The 21,246-nt window shown below is 63.1% G+C and overlaps 1 protein-coding gene across 3 annotated transcripts; it reads right to left on the bottom strand.

The window, feature by feature from the left end:
* Positions 1 to 33: 33 nt before the first annotated feature.
* Positions 34 to 20,612, bottom strand: ATP8B2 (ATPase phospholipid transporting 8B2). 3 transcript variants are annotated; one of them, XM_030302095.1, is made up of 28 exons: positions 20,472 to 20,612; positions 17,374 to 17,441; positions 15,351 to 15,409; positions 14,915 to 15,028; positions 14,699 to 14,797; positions 14,416 to 14,477; positions 14,245 to 14,317; positions 13,874 to 13,944; positions 13,565 to 13,644; positions 12,582 to 12,740; positions 12,309 to 12,397; positions 10,674 to 10,870; positions 8,377 to 8,585; positions 7,678 to 7,721; positions 7,235 to 7,400; positions 6,924 to 7,112; positions 6,658 to 6,773; positions 6,410 to 6,574; positions 6,211 to 6,322; positions 6,006 to 6,111; positions 5,771 to 5,915; positions 5,388 to 5,571; positions 5,052 to 5,275; positions 4,596 to 4,679; positions 4,087 to 4,332; positions 3,833 to 3,971; positions 1,850 to 1,980; positions 34 to 1,665 (listed from the first exon to the last, which is right to left on the bottom strand). In XM_030302095.1, the coding sequence occupies exons 2-28, from the start codon at positions 17,402 to 17,404 to the stop codon at positions 1,207 to 1,209; spliced, it is 3,753 nt and encodes a 1,250-aa protein (XP_030157955.1). In that variant the 5' UTR covers positions 17,405 to 17,441; positions 20,472 to 20,612; the 3' UTR covers positions 34 to 1,206. The 3 variants fall into 3 exon arrangements, with proteins under 3 accessions (XP_030157955.1, XP_030157953.1, XP_030157952.1); XM_030302093.2 differs by lacking the exon at positions 20,472 to 20,612 and adding an exon at positions 17,627 to 17,838; XM_030302092.1 differs by lacking the exons at positions 17,374 to 17,441; positions 20,472 to 20,612 and adding an exon at positions 16,665 to 16,829.
* Between the last annotated feature and the right edge of the window lie 634 nt (positions 20,613 to 21,246).

The raw sequence follows: 21,246 nt of genomic DNA on the forward strand, positions 1-21,246 counted from the left end.
ATGAAACATTAGAAAACACACAAATGACACACGTCTCAGAAATTGGAATTTTATAAAAAGGCATTTTTTCTCTTATGTCCATAAAATGATAGAATTCTTGCAAGTATAGAAATGTGCCATAAATTATACAGAATGTTCCTTAATTACAGCTCAATGCAACTTGGTACTTTCCTCCCTCCCTGAAAAACGAGAGAGAACCAAAAAAATAATATATATATAACTGTATATATATATATATATATATATTTATATATATATTTATATAATATAGACAAACCAAATATGAAAAAAAATCATTTCCTCTTTGGTATAAAAATCAGACTCTCACCTTGAGAGACACACAAACAGACATGATGTTGGGTTTGTAAACTGTGCGGCCAGAAGGGACCCCTGCCCTTTCCCCCCTGCCCAGTGCACCTCCCAGGAGGCGCCCACATCGAGTGTGAGAGTTGCACACCCCTTCCAGCCACACGCCATCCCTCAGCACCCCCACCCCCCCCACTGCCAAGACTGAACTGGTACCAAGCAGCCCAGGAGAAGCCTGATGGGCGGTGTGGACGGTGGGGAGGAAGGACAGGCGCCTGGGCCCCCCTCCTGCGGGCTGCTGGCGGGAGGGGTGGGACCCCTTGTTTACCAGAGGGAGGAGCGTGGACCCCCGCCGCAGGAAAATGCCGGAGGAGGAGGAGGAGGAAGGGAAGACAGGACTCTGCAGGGAACCCAAACCCACATTTAAAGAAATCTTTGTTTTTAGGACAACATCTTACACCCAGCTTGACGTCACTGAGAAGGACAGGCCACCCTCCCAAGGCCCCAGCCCAATACCAGCAGGACTCAGGACCCAGGAAGGGACGTGTGTTCGGGGAGGGGTAGCACTTCACTCTCAAGGTGAGGAAGGAGACTCCGATGGGACCAGATCCTCCTCTGTGCTCCACCAGCCCCAAGGGCCCACCAGCAGCCGGAGGCCCGGGCAGGGGTCCCACCCCAGCCACCCCGTGCAGCCCGGTGGCTGGGGGGGGGGGTACCCTCCTGTGGACCAGCCCCCTCTCCTACAACATAAAAGTCGCTCAGAGGCCCCCTCCACTTGCCAAATAAAAAAGACAAAATGGAACCAGACACAAACACAAATCAAGGAGAGACGCACACGACGTGAGGGGCACGCGAGCCCCAGCAGGTCCCTGGCTTCCCGGCGATACATTCTCGTGTAATTCAGGAACAGGGGCTCTCGGCCCCTGGGGTGGGGGTCGGAGGGAGTAAAAAAATACAGAGATTTGAGCCTCCCCACGGGCCCCGGGCAGGGCAGGGGCGGACCCAGCCTCGGGCCCTTCTGTTTTTGGTTCTGCGCCTGAGCCCTGTCTGGGCCGGAATCCGCAGGGAGGGGTGCGGGGGGGGGGGGGGGCGCCCCCCCTTCAGGGGCTTGTCGGGGGGGCTGCCCGGGCTGTCGCTCCTCTTCCTGCGCAGGCTCTCGATCCAGCCGGAGCCGGAGCGCGTGGCGAAGCCGGCCAGCCCCAGGGAGCTGAGCCGCATGTTCTTGCCGGACATGATGAGCTCCCCGAAGCCCTCCTGGTGGGCGAAGGCGTAGCCCGAGCGGCGGGAGCTGGTGCGGCCGGGCCTCCGCGTGCAGCGGTGCTGGGCCCTCTTCTTCCTCACCAGCTGGCTGTAGCGCACCTGGGGGGGGTGGCGAGGGGCCGCGTCGGGGGCGGACTCCTCGGGGAGGGGGCCCGGAGCCCCCAGGACAGAGTGGGGGAGGGGGGATCTCTCGGGACCACCACGCGGCCCGGAGTGCGGGCACTCGAGCCCGGGGACTTTCTGACACGGGGTCCCACCCCCAAGCAGACAGCCGGGCGCTCACCGTGTCAGAGAGATCGGGCTTCAGGCTCAGCTTGAGGAAGCGAAAGGCGACCACGGGCAGGATGCAGACGACCGTGGTGAGCGCGATGGTCAGCCACACGGTGGGCTGGGCCAGGCTGCTCTGGGCATTGCCTGCGGACGTGGGGGGCCACAGGCGGACGAGGGGCAGCCCGCGTCAGCTCCCGAGCCGTCCCCGCCGCCCAAACGTGTTTCCCCAGAACCTCGGACCTCTACCGGACGCCTCTGCTGCCGTGTCACGGCCCCCCTGCACCCCCACCCCTACTCCCCGCTCCAGGGCCTCCCGGCTCAGGAGATGCCACCACCCGCTCAGCTGCTCCAAAAGCCCCGAGTCAACCCTGACTCCTCCCTCGGACGCCCCGTCCACCTGGGAAGGAGGCCGCGGCCGCCTGCCTCCCTCACGCCCTCACCCAGATGGTCACCAGAGCCTTGCTAACTGGTCCCATCTCCGCCCTTGCCCTCTGTCACCCACGAACCAGTAAGAGCCGCCCTTCAAAGCACCATCGGGTCTCTGACGCTTCCCCGCCCCTAACCCTCCAGTGACCTCCTGCCATATTTCAATTATAATTCAAACTCCTGACCCTCAACTAGAAGGGCTTAACGATCTGGACCCATTCTTACCCCCCGACACACACAGCCAGGTCCTGCCCGCCAGCCTCCCCTCTGCGGCGGGGACCCCTGGGGAAGCCCCCTCCCTTCCGGCTTCCTCATCCTGGCTCTCTCCCCCCAGCTCTGCCCCCCCTTTATTCACACTTCTCTGTGCCGGTGTCCCTTCTCCAAGGTCTTCCCTGACCGTCCCTGTCCCTCTCCACCCTCTTATGGTTTTCATAAAACTCACTACTTCTACATGTTTTATCTGTTGATGTGTAAGCTCTCGTGTCTCTCACTGAAACCATGAGAGAAATCCTGAAATCCAGAAATCTCACTGAAATCCACGAGAGAAAGGATGTTGCCTGTTTCTGTCAATTCCTACAGCAGGTGCTGACTAGATGCCCCCGGGACAGACAAAATCCCCAGCACCCGGGAGAGTGGGAGGCATACAGCAGGTGCTGACTGGATGTCCCTGGACAGACAGACGGACAGACCCCCACCACCAGGAAGAGTGGGAGGCATACAGCAGGGGCTGACTGGATGCCCCTGGGACGGACGGACAGACCCCCAACACCCGGGAGAGTGGGAGGCATAGAGGAGGCGCTGACTAAATGCCCCCTGGACAGACAAGATCCCCAGCACCAGGAAGAGTGGGAAGCATATAGCAGGGGCTGACTGGATGCCCCTGGGACGGACAGACAGACAGACCTCCAGCACCCAAAACAGCAGGAGACATACAGCAGGTGCTGACTAGATGCCCCTTGGACAGACAAGATCCCCAGCACCTGCGAGAGGGGGAGGCATACAGCGGGTGCTGACTGGATGTCCCCGGACGGACAGACGGACAGACCCCCAACACCTGGGAGAGGGGGAGGCACACAGCGGGTGCCACTGGCCACCACACTACTGTTTCTACAGTAACCCTTTGACACCACGCCCCTCTCTTTCCTCACAAAAACAACAGAAAAAAGCTCTTGGTAAGTCAGAAGCACGTCTGACAGCCTGACGGTCCATCCGACGCCTCGGATGTCCTACCTTTCCAGCCGTTTCCGCTTCTGACATTCCGGCCTAGGATCAGAACCCACAGCCCGGGCTCCGCTCTACCCACGGCAGCCTCCTCCGTGGGGCTGCCCCTGACCACCCCGTGCAGTCGTCTCACTGACCTGGAGGTCGGCCCCTGCTTGACCCTGGCCTCCCTCTGAGCCTGACCCCGCGCGGCCTGGCGGGACCACTCCTCACTGTCACGCCCTCTGAGGGCCGGGCCTGCGTCGGAGACGCCTCGCAGAGCGCCTCGCGCACAGGAGCTGGACAGACGCCCCGTTAGTCTGGAACAGCCGGCCCCCCCGGGACTCCGACAGCAGCCCTGGGGACTCACCCACGAACCGGAACTGGTTCGGGAACATGCGGAAGAGCCCATCGCTGTGCATGGCGAAGAGAATGGCGAAGTAGACCGCCAGGCTGCCCCAGATGAAGAAGTGGTTGATGGCCGTCCAGTAGCCCGTGTCCAGCCCGATCTGCGGCAAGCAGTAGTCACGGGCAGGCGGAGCATGCCCCCGGGCCCCTCCCCGCCCAGGGCAAGCCCCCAGGTGGGAGCGGGGGCGGGGGCGGGTCCCGGGTCCCCCCCCCCACCTGCACGCTCACGACGATGACCAGCGAGGTGGCCACGGTGACTGCGAAAGACTGATAGTCGGCCAGTTGGGCGCCGTCATCCCGCGCGGCCTCGGCAAACACCCCGTAGGGGAGGAAGAACACGAGCACGGATGCGTAGATGCCCTGCGCGATGCAGATAAAGAACTCCCGCTTGTTGAAGAGGAGGTTGAGCTGGCCCGGCTCGTATAGCTTAGGGTACTCCATGCTCCGCTGCTCAGGGACGTCCTGCAGGGCAGGCCCGGGAGGCCTCAGGACGGGCGAGGGCACAGCGCGCCTCGGCCCCCGCCCTTCCAAATTCTTCGCCCGAGAAACTCCACCTCGAGCCAGCTGTCCCCCCCCCCCCCCGTCTTCGTCCAGCACCCCAGGGGGTCACGGGCCACTGCGGCCAAGCGCGAGAGCCGCCTCCCAAGGCACCACAGGCAGTGGGGACACGCGCCGCCATCCGCGCAGTCCCTCCCCACCCCGCTGGATCCCCCGGCCCCCCTGACCTGGTCGAAGACCCCCATAGCCAGGACTGGAAGGGAGGTGTACACGATGTTGTAGAGCGTGATGAAATATTGGTCGTAGACGGTCTGCAGAGAGAGCAGAGGGCAAGAGAGGCGTGAACAGTAGTCTCTCTTCAGCACAGATCAGGCAGAAACAGGATGCTGAGCGGCACGCGGCGCCCATGGAATTTTCTGGAACCTGTCTCTCTTCCCTCGACAAACGTCGGTTTTTGTTTTAAGTAGGCTCCACACCCAGGGGGGGGGGGGGGTTTGAACTCACGACCCCGAGATCAAGGGTCGAGTGCTCCGGCTGAGCTGGAGCCAGCCGGACCCCCCCCCCCCCCCCCGGACAACCAGACGTGAGCCAGACAACAGCAGGGCCCTAGGGGGACTGACGGACGGACAGGATGGAAGGCCTGTGCCCCGAGGAGCTCAGACAGGTGAGCAGCAGGCCCCTACCTGGGCTGAGAAACCACAGAAGAAGCCAAACCAGAAGTGGACCATGGTGAAGGCGAAGTTCTTGTAGAAGAAGTAGCAGAGGAACTTGCACATGCGCAGGTAGGACCAGCGCCCGTGCACCAGCAGGAGGCGCTGCAGGAACTTGAACTGGGAGAAGGAGTAGTCGGAGGCCAGCACCGCCTGGATGCCCTCCTGTCCGCTGATGCCCACGCCAATGTGGGCCGCTGCAGGGATGAGTGGGGACGGGGCGGGGGGCAGAGGCCACACGTTCAGAGTCCCCGTAACGGCGGACCGCCCGCCCCCCCGCCCCCACCCTGTCTGCACATGCACCCTCACTTTTGATCATGCTGACGTCATTGGCTCCGTCCCCAATGGCGAGGGTCACGGCCTTCTTGTGCTTCTTAACCAGCTCCACCACCTGTGCCTTCTGCAAAGGGGTCACGCGGCAGCAGATGACGGCCTTGCAGGCACAGGCCGTCTCCAGGAACTCCAGCTCCATGTCTGCCTCCAACGCGTGCGCCTGCAACACAGAGCCTGAGAGAACGCCGTCCTCCCCGGGGGACCGGGAGCCACTCCTCCCAGCCCATAAAGGCCATGGCCCTGCGGTGAGGTCAGGGGCGTGACAACAAGGGACAAGGGGAGACAAAGCAGGCGCAGCAGCCGTGCGGGGAGAAGCGCTCTCTGGGAAGGCCTCCCCCACGACGCACGGGGACGCTCACCAGGCTGTGCCCGTTGATGACCAGGGCGTACTCCCCAGCGACAGCCTCCAGGACAGACGTGAGCTTGGAGGAAGGACGTTTCTCCTGGCAGGTGAAGCCGTTCCCCACGGTGTGGGGTGAGTCCATCATCTTCTCCCGGGCTTTCCTGGGGGGTCGAAACGCAGCTGTGGGCTTCCGGGACCGGGGCAGGGCCTTGGAAGTGGGGGACATCTGCCTGCCGCGGGCCTCCGGCTACCTGAGCTCCTCCCGCACTTCCAGAACAGTGTGGCCGGTGACGACGAACACCTCCGTCACATCGTCCGTCAGCATCTTGCAGGAATAGCCGATGTTCACAGCCGTCTCTACCAACGGAGAGGCCGACGAGGTCAGCACCCTGTCCGGCCTGAGGTCTGACTCGCGACAGGCCCGGTGCTCCCGAAGTAGTTTCCTATGCCTCTCACCTTGCTTGTCCCCGGTCAGCACCCAGATCTTGATGTTGGCCAGCGTCAGGAGGGCAATGGTCTCCGGAACCCCTTGCTGCAGCCTGTCCTCAATGGCCGTCGCACCCAGCAGCTGCAAATCCCACAAGGGGCCCTGACGGGACAGTCCCAGGCACGAGCCCTCCCCGACGCCCCCCCCGGCCCGCGCGGCAGCCCGTACCATCATGTCGCTCTCAACCTCCTCGTACACGCTGGCCAGCCTGTCCTCCCGGCTGTCCTGGGCCAGGCTGGCTTGGAGCCGTCGCTGGGCCCACTCCTCATAGTACTCTTCGTCTAGGTCCTTGTAGGCCAGAACCAGGGTCCTCAGCCCTTCCCCTGCGTACTCCTGGGGACGGAGCCAAGGTCACCCTGGCCCCGCCCCTCCCAGCACACTGAGTTCAGAACCGAGGCCCTGCTCCCCACACCTACGTTCAGGTGGTCAGTGGTGGTGTTGAGCAGCTCCTGGGTAGAAGGGTGGAGCCTGTCCAGCAGGATGGTGTCAGCCCCTTTGCAGTAGAGTCGGATCCTCCCCTCTGGGTTCCGCACTATGATCCCCACAGGAGGAGAGAGTCCCAGACTCAGGCAGGCAGAGACCCCCAACCTCAACACACGAACAAGGACCACCCAGCACACCTTACCCAGTCCAGGCCAGGACGCTGCCCCGCATGCCCCCAGCAGTCCACTCCCGGCCTCACCTATGACCGACATCCGCTTGCGGATATTATTGAAGTCCAGGATGGCCAGCAGCTGGTAGGTGACGGCGGTGCCCATCTCGTGGACAGTGATGGTTTTGGGGGTGCGAGAGCGGAACACGAAACCGAAGTTCCTGGCCGCGGTGACCAGGGCCCCCTCATCCGGGGACTGGGCTTTGTAGTACAGCTCTCCTGAGCGGGCGGGAAGGACACACACGGTGCGCGTGGCCACCTGGAACCGCACGTCCCGCCAGGACACCCCTGCCTGGCCACGCCCCAGGACACACTCGAGGCTCCGAGTCAGCCCGACTCACCCTCGTTCTTCTCTTCCGACATGACGGTATGACACAGGGAGAGGAGCCGGAAGAACTCATGGGTGTGGGGGTCCCCCACCTTGACGGCCTCCAAGAGGGTGGGGTCCCAAAACAGGAACTTCTTGTCAGCCAGAGGATTGAAGGAGAAGTCGACGGGCTGTGGTCTCTGCAGAGGAAAGGGGGCAGCGAGCAGAGGCTGGGGGCCAGGCTGCGTCTGGGGGGGCTGCCCCCACCCTGTCTCCTGCCCAGAGGATGCAGATGCTGCCCACTGTGAACCCCCAAAACCCTCACTTCTGCTACCAGTTCTCCCTGCAAACACCCGTTTCTCCAAGCAGCTTCGCTTCTTGACCAGAGAACGCACCCCGCTATCTACACCCGCCGCTACAGGTCAGGCGACCCGTACTTACTCGGCACGGAGAGTAACCCTGGAGGCTGGACCTTACCTCTCCCAATTCGGCTTTGTGTCCCAGGACATCAAACACGTCCCCTACATGCTCCGGGACAGAAGGAGAGACGCGGTCAGAGCTGCTCTCTCAGAGCAGCAGAGAAGCCGGCACAGAATCCCCACAGCGTCGGGGACCCTCAACCCCAAACCCTGAGCCAACTAACACAGATTCGCACCCCTGACTCCAGGCACCCGGGCCTGAGGGTCACGGCCCCCGAGCCCCCCATCCCTGACCCCACCCGCTCTCCTGCCAGGGCTCCCCGGTCCCCGCAGGCGCTGGCCACCCTACAGGCCTAACAACAGACCAAGCCCCACACGCCAGCCGCGGGCCCGAGCCACTACAGAAAGCAGAGAGGGGCTCACTGTAAGAGCCAGGTCCCACACACCCTGTCCCCAGCCACCCCGTGGCTCGGCCGCCCCGAAGACACAGTCACATTCCAGAGACTCACAAGGGCCCTGAGCAGCAGCACGGGGAGCCGCACGGACGCCCAGCGTCTCGGGCTTCACCTCAAGCAGCCGGGGAGCCCCCTCCTGCCTGCCTGGGGCCAAGACCGGGGAGAGGGCATCCGCAGAGGGCAGGGGAGGGGCTCCGCGGCCGTGTCCTGACCGGGGGTGCCAAGCGCACGCTCTCCTGGCCCCCCAGACCCAGCAGGACGGAAGCGGGACGGGGGCCCCAGGCCCTCGCCGCGCGCCCTACCGTAGCTGCGGCCGCGGACGGAGCACTTGTGGAAGACCATGACGTTCTGGGTGAGCGTGCCCGTCTTGTCGGAGAAGACGTACTCCACCTGGCCCAGCTCCTCGTTCAGGGTGGTGGTGCGGGCCTCGGCGGGCGTCTGCTTCTTCATGCAGAACATCTTCCTGTCCCAGTTGATGAAGTAGCTGTGGCCCAGGCGGATGACCTCCACGCTGCAAGGGGCGCGGGGGCAGGGCACGAGGCTCAGGCAGGAAGCCGAGGAGGCCCCCACCCACAGGGGCCTTCGCCGCAAGCCCCCCGCCTGGGGACGGACGGACGGACGGACGGACAGAGTGGACGCCTGGGCGGGAAGGGCAGGGACGGCCCCCGACCCCGACCCTCCGGCGCTCTCCGGACAAGAAGGTGCACGGGGCCTGGGCAGGCAGGACACACAGTGCAGGCAGACAGAGAGGGACCGCGGACCAGGCTCTCGGCGAGCTCTTACCTCGGCGCTAGTAACACAGAGCCCGTGCGGAGAAAACGAGAGAAAGTGTGTGAGGAAAGAAGAGAAGACAGACAGACAGACAGGAGGGCCCTGGCGCTCACTGCCCACGGCGAGCCCTCTCCTTCCGCCCGGCTCAGGCCTCCGGCTCTCTGAAAGGGCGCAAGGCGGCCGCAGACGCCCACTCCGTGTGGGGAAACAATGCCGAGCGACGGGGCGCTTTCCACATCCCAGGGTCCTCCCCGTCCTCTTGCCTGCAGGGCGCTGCCCTTGGGGTACGGACTGCCAGCGCCCCAGGGAGGCGGCCGTCGGGCCAGCACACATCGGGGCGCGGGGCGCACCTGGAACCCTGCTTCTGACCCGACCGAGGCTGGACCAGGACCCAGTTACCCGGCAAACGCGCAGCTGGCTGGAGGGGTCTTCTCGGCCTTCTCCCCACCGAGTGGGTCGCGCCCCCAACACACCCTGGAGCCTGACTCAGCAAGAGGCTTTCTCAGGCCGCAGCCAGGGGCACTGGACCCGAAACCCAGACAGCAAGCCCAGAGATGGGGGAGAGTCCGATTGCAAAGGAGAAAGCATTTCAGCAGAAACGAGGAACCAGCGATGGCAGCAAAGCACACACGGTCCACGTGAGGGCTCACAGGAACCCCCTTCGAAAGTTTATTTTCCAGTCTAGTATCTCCTGTCAATGGAGTATCAAGGCGTCCCTACAAAGAAGGTGGAACCGGACTGTTCCCGTTTTACGTGTGGCCACGCCGCCGCTCAAGGACCTAGAAAAGCCCCCACTCTACCCCCCACAGGGCGTGTCTTCTCCCACTGCCGTGGGGGGGGGGAGGGCAAGGGAGGACTACCTGGGGGAGCCTGTGAACCAGACACGGCACGTGGGAAGAGTCCCGAGCACCCGGAAATTATTTCCTTCCCAGCGTCTCTGGTCCCCTTATCTTAAGCGCAAGGCTCGAAGAACAAAGGGAAATTTCCTCCTTCCTCTCTTCCTACTCCTTCCTCCCGGGCGGGTCCCTGTCAACATTCTCTTCACCTCAAACACCCTAGAGATCTGCTACATCCCGGTCCGGCTGCTGGCCACCGACAGCCAGCGCTTCCCGAAGCATTCCTGGGATCCACTGTAAAGAATCTTCCGATGGTTTACTACGTACAAAGTCTACCGGCACAGAGCCAACACCCTCCGGGGCGAGGACCGAGACCCTGGGCCCCGGGCTGCCCTCTCACCGCAGCGGCCGAACTGTGGCCACTCCCCGGTCCCACCCGCATGCCTCCCCGCTCGGGCTCCACCTTCCCTCGGCCCAGCCGCCTCCTCAGACGTGTCCCGACCCACTGCCCAGCGAGCGATGCCCTGCCCACTCCTGTGGGACTCTGTGCCTCCCACACGGCATCGCGGCGGGAGGGCGGCATCTCCCCTGCCCCCAGCCGCCCTGGAGGGCGCCCACAGCTGCGCCCCATGCCGGCCTGCAGGTAGACTGACTCCGCGGCACTTGCTCCCATCAGGGTTCAGATGGCTCCCTCCCCAGACCGACACTCGGAAGGAGGCCCGTTCCTAACACGTCTCTGGAGGCGGCACAGTACAAAGGTGGTGTGCAAATGACACGTGCCCAAGAAATCCACACAGATCTTGCTCTGACACGGTCCAAAGTGCCGGGAAGCCGCGTGAAGTTTGCTCCACGCGCAGAGGATCAGAGGGCAAGAAGCTCGAGGCACAAACAGCAGGTGTGGGTTCCTCCCCCAAAGGGCTCACCTTCACAGAAACGTTTGCCTGGGGGCCACCTGGGCTGCCCGGCAGACTCCAGGGCACAGCAGTGCGTACCTGACATAGAGCGATATGGGCACGACGGTGTTGAGGATGATGATGTAGGACCAGAAGGAGAGGAAGCCAGAGAAGAAGGCACTGTCCACCGCCTCGTCCCAGGGCAAGTAGACCTGGAAACGCGTCCCGACCTCGTGCTCCCAGATGGCATTGCCGATGGCCAGGATCACCCCCATGCAGACCAGGAATCCAAAAATCTGGCGACAAATGAGAAGCAGAGGCTAGGCTGCTACTTAGGAACCCTCCGAAATCAAGCACCTCCCTGAAGGTCACCACTCCTACGTCCACACCCTCAAAAGCTCAGACGTCTTTAAAACGGCGGCATGCTCCAGCGGCAAGCGGCCAGAACCGGTGACCATCACGCGGCCTCTCCCCGAACATCTCGCTTAACTGTATGATGGGGAAGCCCCAACAGCCGTGCAGCTCCCCGGTGTGCCACCACGGAACCTTCCGAGATGGCGAGAACGGGTGTGAGCAACCTGCTCCCAACATAACGAGGCAGTTTGGTGGAAACCACCCATTTACTTGGGCTAATTAAGCTTCCACAAGCCAACAAAAACGTCCAGTTTCTGTGATGTTCGCGATCTCATACGGAGTACCAAAAAGCTTTTTCAATCAGGGAAGCAAATGGTGTCTTCACAGATGCAGATTACCGTGAACAGAAAATCTTCTAAAGATTGTAAAAAACTCTTTTGAACGTCTGAATCTGGGGAGTGCCTGGGCGGCTCAGTCAGTTAAGTACCCGACGCTTGATTTCAGCTCAGGTCATGGTCTCATGGTTCATGGGATTGAACCCCACATTGGACTCTGTGCTGACAGCGTGGGGTCTGTTTGGGATTCTCTCTCTCTCTAAATAAACAAATAAACATCTAAAAAAAATAAAAATGTAAATCTTGGAGTCCCTGAAAAAGGATCATAAAAAAGTTTCAGTGGCCAGAAGAAAAAACTGACACCACTGTATTTCCAAAGCAGCATCCACTGACAGGAGCCACCCAGGTGCCCAAGGACCGCCAGGGGGCGATGAGAGCCTTCGTGCGACAGAATGAACCACGCTCCCAGAGGCTGGGTCTCCACAGACCCTTTGAGGCCAGAGCAGAACCTGGCCCACTGGAACTCGGCCCAGCCTTCGCAGGCTGGCAGGAGGGCAGGGGCTCCAGAAGGGGAGGAGAGCCCAGCGAGGGGCTCAAGTTTCTAGCCAGACAAGACGAGAATTCAGGAAGTGCCAAAAACTAAAACAGAAACTTTTCCTTTGGGGTCCTCCACTCTTAGAAGTCGGGGAAAAGGCCTAAAGGAACTTTTTCTTTCCCCTCCCTCCCCACCCCACGGAGGCCTCTCTGTCCCTCTGGCAAAAGCAAACAGAAGGTCACAAGCTGCACAAAGTTACCACCGTGACTGGAACCCAGAGAGGGGAAGACGTGATTTACTCCCTTCAAGTTCTTGATTCACAAGCCTTCCTGCGGGTTTTTTAAACAACATCCTCCAAGCCTGAAGGGGGCCCGAAATCAACGCTGCCCGTGAGTGGCTGACCTGCCGGTGGCTTTAAAACCAAAACCTAAAGCTCCACTGCTGACCAGGCAGGCCAGGCGGGAGCACCGGCCCGGGCACCGGAGGCCAGGGGCCCGTGTGAGGACTCACCCAGAGCACCAGGGTGTTCATTAGGCGATCAATACTCGTCCTCTTGAACTTCGTCCTGCCGCTGTTCTGCATCAGCTTAGTGTCGGGACCTAGGAAGCAGTGGCAGGGGCTGCGGAACGAACAGCCCATCTGCCCCTGGGCTCCTGCCCGTGGACCCCGACTGCAGCACGGGAGTGGAGGAGACAGAGGCTATCCCGAGGCGCCTCCCACGTGCCTGAGGGCGGCCGAGGCTCCCCCGCTTACTCTTCTTCCCCTGCGCCCCAGGAGGCTCACCTGCGAAGACCACCAGCCCGAAGCACCACTCGGTGTTACGCAGCACGCAGCCCCGCAGGAGCATGTTCTGGTTGCTCAGCGGGAACTTGCTCTCCTTCCAGTAAAGGGCCCCACTGAACTTGTCCAGCTTGTTGTTCGGAGGCTCGCAGACCACCTCACCTGAGCGGAACGCGGAGCACCGTCACCGCCGGCGCCATCCACAGCCTGACGGCGAGGCGGCCGGCGGCCAGACAGGTACCGCCACACACGGCCGGGAGCACGCGGACCCGGGCAACTTTGGGGGAGGAATGAATGGAGATCGAAAGTCACGGACCTCGGGCCCAGCGGTCCCACTCTGGGGACCGTGTCCTACGGCAAGCACGGCACAGGCCACAAGTTTACCGAAGCATTCTTTGAGCGGCAAAAAACTAGAAACAACTGAACAGTCGAGGGGCAGTTGAATACAATACGTCAATGGCGCAACTTGACGCAGTTGCTACATCGGGGTACGTTTCTATAAATAACGGTAAGACACAGACGACGAATTTAATAGCTGAAACAAAGGCAGGGCGTAGAGATCTGGGTACAGTAGGATCCCACTGCTCTGTGCTCACAGTTGCGTGAACACAGACAAAGCGCGGACGGATACAGTGTGCCTGGCCGCCTAAGGAGGGTGGAGCTGGGTGGTTTTTCCTTACACCCACTACGGCTCCTCTTGTTAGAAGCACTACATATCATCATTTGGAGCTGAATGAGAAGAAGAAGAAACTGAATTTCTCTCAACATACACAGCCAGGAGGGAGCTGTCAGCCCTGAGGACCCCCGGAAATGGCCATGAACTCGGGAGCCGCGTGGCATCCTGACCCCCACCCCCCCCGCCGACCACCACTGCGACAAAGACCAGTCCCGGGAGCTGCAGCACAGCAAAAAGGAGAACGTGCTGGTGAAACCTCAAAACCCAACCCACGTCCTCCACCTGAAGGCCGCTCCCCCAAATCACTCACCGTCAAACTTGGCGAGCCTGCTGATGTCCCCCAGCTCCGAGGTGACCGGAATAGCCTGCCGCACTTTCATGTTGGTCTCTCTGGAAGGACAGCATCCCTGAGTCCTGGTTCTCTTCCCTTCCCCCACATTCCACCTGGGGGCACCTGACCTCAGGGCATCACCCTCCTCCACATTACCGAGTGGCTCAAAGCCTTCGACCCCTCAAGTTTCCAATGGGTATAGATCCCAGACCTGGGAACCTCTTCCAAAACACAAGCCTCCTACCCTTAAGGAGGCAGAAGATGTGTGACACCAGGCGTCCGACTTACCCATCAAGCTCCGCTGTCTCGATGTAACACAGACCGTGGGGCTCACTGCTGGAAAGGAGGAGGAGATCCGCCTGGAGAGAAAGCCTGGTGAGGAGCCTGAAGACCATCCTGCATCACAACGCACGCTTCCCTGGTCCCTCCCTTCCCTCAGTGTTCTGGGTTTGCTTAGTCCCAAGCATGAATGGCCAGAAAGGAGTCAGGCCCAGGTGTGCTAAGAGGACAAGAAGCTTCCCACTCAAGGAAGTTTCCTTCCATAGGTGTTTAAGAGGCAATAGTAAACCGTGAGAGACTCGCTTCTTTCTGCCAAAAAAAACCAAAAACCAAACCAAAGGGAAGAGCCTCGTAGGCCTAGAGGGGCACCTGTCCCTTACCGCCACAAACTGGTTATTTTCTAGTTTGATGATGTCGCCAACACGGACGTTCATCCACTGCTCTTGCTGGAGGCTGAAGCAGTGACCAGACAGAGCAGAGAGGTCAGGAGCTAGAGGAAGTCCCGGGGGTCCCTTCCTCCCGAGGGCCCTCGGTGTCCAGCAGGCACTCACCTTCCATCGATCAGCACTTGAGACTGCCGGTTATTCACCTGGTTGTCACTCTTGTGGCGGAACTGAAGATGAGACAACGGAGACAGTGAGACACCGCCCCCGCCTTCGGGGACCGAGATGACTGCGGGATGCAGAGAGCGCGGCCTCCACCTTGTGTGCACCTGTCCACAGATCTACCCCCTCCCTGGCTCCGCCCCTGTCCCTGGCCAAGATACCAAGGACGTGGAGGACAGCGAGGTGGGAGTGGAGGCGAGGAAGGGGCGCGGGGACAGGAGCGACTCACGTAATCGTCGGTGGCATCTTTCACAGCTGTGATGGCAAGGACAAGGACCAAAGGCACAATGGTGGTGAACCAGGACAGGGAAGACACCTGCGGAATCAACTACAAGGGCAAGAGGGCTCTGAGGCCCCATCCACGCCAGTGCTCCTGCCCGACCTCTCTCCCCCCCGACTTTACTCGGCTTCATGAGCTGCAGAGGGTCGGCTATAGGACACTCACCTGCAGAATGAGAAGGAACAGGAAGTAGGTATTGGCCACTTCCTGGAACTGCTCGAAGAGGTTGACAGGCAGGAAGGTGAGAATATTGTACTTGGAGGTCTTGATGCAGTTACTCTACGGCAGAAGATGACAAGGCGGCTTCTCACCGTGACCCAGAACCAGAGGGAGGCTGCACCCTCCACCTGCACTTCCCAAACCTCTGCCCCCAGAAGCCAGCCACCACAGGTGTGGGAGGAGGAGAGGGCAGAGACCAGGGCGTCTCGTGGGCTGCACGTGCCCTCCTGCGCTGACAGGCGAAGGAGCGAGAAGTTAGGTTCAGCGGTCGCAGGTGGAGAGGTGCCGGGAGGCTGCCTGCCCCCCCTACCCCCCAACCCAGGCCTTTGCCCTTTTGCACGCAGGAGGGGAGCAGGAGGGGAGCAGGCGGCTACTCACTTACCGCGTACTGGAACTTCTCATTGTACTCTCGGTCGTTGGCTCGCGCCCTCCTCTCTTCTTCTGCAACAGAGTGACGCGGCACTCAGCGGGGGCTACCGGCCGCCTCGTCAGGGCCTTCCACTGAGGGCCCGTGGCTCTTTCCACAGTACACAGTTTGAGAGAGTCGATCCCACGCCTGAGGTGTCACTCAATTCTTCCCTCTGGTCCCTGTCACCACCAGCCTGGCCACGGGGCTCTGCGGGCATTTGTTCCCAGGACAAGACAGCCTCTCCCTCTCCCTTCCTCACCGACAGCAGCAAGGCTGCTAGGGGCACTCAGGTCCCCTCCCCCGTCCCTTTAATTAACACCTTAGACTTTATGGCCTCAGGAATCCCCAGAGAAATAGCAGCTGAAGACAAAAAGCATCCTTCTCCTGGGAGCACCGCCCCCTCACCCCCCCAGATCCAGCCATGGTGGCCCTGCTCCTATGCTCCTAACCTGGGGGGGGGGGGGGGAGACAGCAAGACAGGGTCACCGTGCTCTACAACCGCTCTGCCTCTGCGGCAGCATCCCGGCCCACGGTCCCACGTGTGTACCCCCTCCAGGAGCCTCTGCTTGTCACATGTCACCAGCAGCGCCTTCTGACTGGCCCACAATGACATCACCTTATTTCAAAGCTCCTCTTCAAGTAGGAGAAGGGGGGTCAGGGATACGGGTCATGCAGACCAAGACAGGGACGAAGGAGGCAGGAACGGGATGTACTCTGAAGGGCTGTTCCCGAACTGTAACCCTTCCTGTGCCATCCGCACTTAAACAACACAGTTGCCACTAACCAAGTGACAACTGAGCAACACCTATGTGGAGCATCCCCCGACCTGGGGCTGCAGGCAGCACGTTTGGGTCCCGGAACACGGGGCGCCCAGTGAAGGGCTCCCCAGCCCACCTCTGTCCCAAGGGCCAGAGGCTGAGAAGGGGGGGGTGTCTTGGGGCAGTAAACACCGCATCCTCCCCGGGCTGGAGCCAAAGGCAGCATTCCAGAGCCTGCCCCTCCCCTCTCCTCCCCTCACCCCTCCGAGCACGCCTGCAGCAAAGCCTCAGACCACAGCATCCTCTCTCTGCCCACTCGGCGGTCTGTCCCGTCCCCGTCCCCACGGGGACACTTCACTCCCAGGAACTGCCGCAGCGCAGAGGGGGCCCCCCGGGCGGCGACTCCTGCCAGGGAGCGGCAGGGACCTCGGTCTGGAACGGAGAAGCCCAGGAAAGGCTGGGGGCACCGAACGGGAGGGCGCAGAGGGGAAGCACGGCTCGGGCGGCCGCCAGGCGCAGCTCCCGTTACCTGTCCCCCAAGAGGGCTTCTTTCTGCTCCAGGAGGGGGGCGCCCCGGCCCGGGCCCACTTCTCGGGCATCTCCTTGGGGACCGTCATGATCCCGGTTTGAACGGGGGCAGAGCGGGCAGTCTGTCGGTCTGTCCTCGGCCTCAGCAGCGCCGACGCGGCGGCCCCCCCGGCAGGCGCAGGAGCCCCGGCCGCCGGGCGCGCGCCCCACCTGCAGCCCCGGCCATCCCCGCGACCGCCGCCGCCCCCAGGCCCGGCCGCCCGCGCGCCCCGGCTCCGCCCCCCGCCCGCGGGGCAGCGCCTGCCAGCGCCGCGTAGGCGATGCCTCGAGCCCCGCCCCCGGGGGGGGGGCCCCTCCCCGCCAGTGTCGTCCGGGCAACCGCTTTCCTCCCGCCCCCGCCCGCAGGAAAACCCGGCGGGAGGGGGCGCCGAGGGAGCGATGCGCTGACAAGATGGGAACACAGCTCCCCAGGCCCAAGACGAAGCCTCCCGAGATGAGGGGCAGGTGCCCCCGCGACCCCGCTAGGAGCGCCCGGCTCGGGCATGCAGGGGAAGAATTCGCGCCCCTAGGCGCCCCCCCCTCCCAGGATGGGCGGGGCTGTGAGCCACCCTCCTTCACACCCAGCCAGTGGTCCCTGTTCCCTTTGCTCCCTGAGCCATGGTAACACCCAATCCCCAGGATCCCGCGATCCCCCCCCCCCGCCGTCTTACCTGGGGGGCGCTTTTTTGCACACAGCGCCATTTCACCCAGCAAGGTCCCAGCAATCCCATGGGAGACCCTGCAGGAAGGTGACACACGCGTGAGGTCAGAAAGCCGGGGTACCTCTTTATTCCCCTCTTCACACTTCTCGGAAGGTTCCCTCCCCCAGCTCTGACCTTCCCCCACTGCCTCCCCCAGGCCTTGGCCCTGGAAGGGGGTGTGCGCGCGCGTCAGGACTGACGCCTAACAGAAGCCAAGACCTACAGGGAAAGGAAGTGGCCACACAGGAGGGCACAGCTCCCCGGAGACCCATCCCAGGGGAACGGACGCCGGGTGCCCTCCGCGTGCCCTCCGGGTGGCCGCGCTCACTGGACAGCAGAATTTCTACCAAGGGTGGGGCCGAGGGAGCCCGGGCCAGGAAACACCTGGCAGAGCCTCAGGAAACGGGCCGCAGCTCCGCCCTGCTCAAAATTTACACCCCCCGGCCCCCACCACTGGGGCCTGCATTCTCACCTCCTCCAGTGCTCACACCCCCAGCCCATTCTCACCTCCTCTAGGGTTACACATCCCCCAGCCTATTCTCACCTCTAGTGCTCACCCCCCCCCAGCCCATTCTCACCTCTAGTGCTCACCCCCCCAGCCTATTCTCACCTCTAGTGCTCACCCCCCCAGCCCATTTCACCTCCTCCAGTGCTCACCCCCCCCAGCCCATTCTCACCTCCTCTAGTGCTCACACACCCCCAGCCCATTCTCACCTTTAGTGCTCACCCCCCAGCCCATTCTCACCTCCTCCAGTGCTCACACCCCCAGCCCATTCTCACCTCCTCCAGTGCTCACACCCCCAGCCCATTCTCACCTCCTCCAGTGCTCACCCCCCCCAGCCCATTCTCACCTCCTCTAGTGCTCACACACCCCCAGCCCATTCTCACCTCTAGTGCTCACCCCCCCAGCCCATTTCACCTCCTCCAGTGCTCACCCCCCCCCCTCACCTCCTCTAGGGCTCACACACCCCCAGCCCATTCTCACCTCTAGTGCTCACCCCCCAGCCCATTCTCACCTCCTCTAGTGTTCACACCCCCCCAGCTTATTCTCACCTCCTCCAAGGAGCTCACCCTAGAGGCATGGCCTTCACTTCCTAAACACAGCCCCCAAGCCACTTCCTCTCAGTGTGGGTCAGCTGCCCTTTTGGGCCAGCAGCAGGGCCTTGCCAACCCCGGTGGGGAGTCGCCCTCTGTTGCCCCCACAAGTCCAGCCCAGTCGGGGTGGCAGGAGACGCAGGCTCCGGGAGCATCAGTCACACAGCCCCTTGCTTCCTTCCATCTTCCCACGTCCCTCCCTTCACCTATAGAAGTAAAAGGCCTGACCTATGAGGCAGGGTCACAGAGCCTCATCCCTATCCCCAGCATGACCCACAGGAAACTGCCGGCCAGGCTCCAGGCACTCTTGTGACCCCTGCCTCTGTCTGGATAAAAACCCCCCCCCCCCCCCCCGTTCGTTCCCCTGACTCCAGTCTCCTGTGCACAGCCTGCCTGCCTGTCAACCCGAAAAGATACTAATTGCCTGTCTGCCCAACCTCTGTAATTACAGACTCAGGCCACAGCCGGGGGCCCACACCAGCCTCCGTCCCTTCACTAACCCTGACTCCCTATCTGAGCCCCAGATCAGGCAGAAATCCTCCCAGACCCTCCCCAAAACCAGCCTCCAAGGGTGCCTGGCCCGGGAGGAAAAACCTCATCCTCGGTTCAGGGATGCCAAGCCCTCCTCCAGGGGCCCTGGCCAGGGTCTCCACCCAGTCTGGAGTATGAGTCACAGCAGGGTGGGGTGTGGACGGAGAGGGTAAAGGGGAGGATGGAAGGGTGGGCACCACAAGCTGCAGCCCCACCCTCGGCAAGGGAGGCAGTCAAGAAACACCACCGGCCTGAAGATGTGGGTTTGGGACCCTATGAAGGAATTAATAAAGGAACCACACACCCTTTTAGGAGTCAGGAAACTGCACGCGGAGCAGAAAAGTTGTTTTACGCCTCAGACCCTGGGAGGAACCAAAGTGAGACTTGGTCCCAGACCTCCTCCTGGAGGGGGGGGAGGGGGGCCGGAGGGGCGGGCTCATAGGGAGAGAACAGCAGTGGCGACCTGGAACAGGGACCCTCTCACTCCCCCCAAGCCTCACACAGCCTGGGTTTCCTGAACCATCAGGCGCACCGGCCACGTCGTCCTGCCTGTCGCCCTGCCCCAGCCCCCTCTGCAGCCACATTTGGGATAAAAATAGCCAGTTCTGGGAAGAAGGCAAGATCCATGGAGGAACACGGCTGCTCCTGCGGGACTGGTCCCTGCTGCCTTCCAGCCCAAACCTTGAGAGGCTGAGCCCTTCCTTCCGAGGAGGCAGGCAGGTCAGGGGGAACAGAAGGAAGAGGAATCCTAGACCCCCGGCGACCCTGCCACCTTACATCGCCAAGGACACAAGCCAGGACGGGGCCCCCAGCTCCTAATCCCCAGGGCCCCTCGCCCCGGCACCCCTGGCAGTCCGTACGCACAGAGACCTCCTCCACCCGCAGAAGACCAGCCCGAAACCCCTTCTCAGGGCGCGCAGACCGTCGGCCCGGGGTTACTGCGCCGTGCCCCCGCCCTTAAGCACCCCACCCTCCGCCGGGCGCCCAGCTCCCGGGCCCCCATCCTCCGCCGGGCGCACGCACCCCAGACCCCCCAACCTCCCGGGCCCCTCGTCCTCCGCCGGGAGCACGCACCGCGGACCCCCAGCCCCCCCATCCTCCGCAGAGCGCAAGGCCCCCGGACCCCCAGCCCCAGGCCCCCACCCTCCGCCAGGCGCATGGCCCCCAGCCCCCCAGCCCCAGGTCTCCGGACCCCCATCCTCTGCCAGACACACGGCCCCCGGACCCCCAGCCCCAGGTCTCCGGACCCCCATCCTTCGCCAGACACACGGCCCCCGGACCCCCAGCCCCAGGCCCCCCATCCTCTGCCAGGCGCACGGCCCCCGGACCCCCAGCCCCAGGCCGCCGGACCCCCATCCTCCGCCGGGCGCACGGCCCCCGGACCTCCCAGCCCCAGGCACCCACACCCTCGCCCCCGCGACGCCCCGCCCGCCCCGCCTCACCTCTCAGCGCGCCGCGCCCGGCGCCCGCCCCGGCCGCCCCGTGCTGCCCATGCCGGGGGCTGCGGCGGGGGGCGCTCGGCTCGGCTCCCCGCGGGCTCCCGCCCCCAGCTGCAGCCCCGCTCCCCCGGGGCTCGGCCCGCTACTTTGTGTCAGTTTCGGCCTCGGCGGGGCGGAAGTGACGGAGGCGGCGGCAGAGGCGGGGGGCGGGAGGGGGTTTTGGGGAGGGGGGAGGGGTGGAGAGGCGGAGCCGCCATCTTTATGCGGGGCGGCGGAGGGGTCTTAGGCCTTCCGAGGCCGTGGCCCCCACCCCAAAAAGCCGAGTCAGCCGGGGATAGAGAGCCGGGACGTTTTTATTCGGAGGAGAGGGGGCCGGGGGCGCGTGGCGGGGCAGCGAGGACCCTCCCCCCAGCGCGCGCCCCCGGGCCGGGGCCCGCACCCCCTCCGGGAAGGACGGCCGGAGCGCCTGGGCACTGGGCCGTGCCTCAGTTTCCCCCCTTGCGCCCCCTCCCCATGTGGGGGAAGCCGCCCCGCGAGGGCAGCGCGGCCGCGCCGAGGTTCTGGGGCCGGGAGCCCGGGAGGGGGCCGAGCTCCGCGGGAAGCGCCCCTCCCCCGGCCTCCCCCAGGCCTCCCCGGGCGCACCCTCTGGCGGCCGCTTTGAGGCACTGTGTGCGCGGAGGCCCCCAGGGTCCGAAGACCTGCCGGGGTGTGGAGGGCGGCAGGGGCCTGGCCCTCCCAGCTCGCCCCCCCCCCAGTTTGGGAGGAAGCCGTCCTCTGG

Source organism: Lynx canadensis, chromosome F1 (assembly GCF_007474595.2).
Source record: "Lynx canadensis isolate LIC74 chromosome F1, mLynCan4.pri.v2, whole genome shotgun sequence".
NCBI classification, from domain to species: domain Eukaryota; kingdom Metazoa; phylum Chordata; class Mammalia; order Carnivora; family Felidae; genus Lynx; species Lynx canadensis.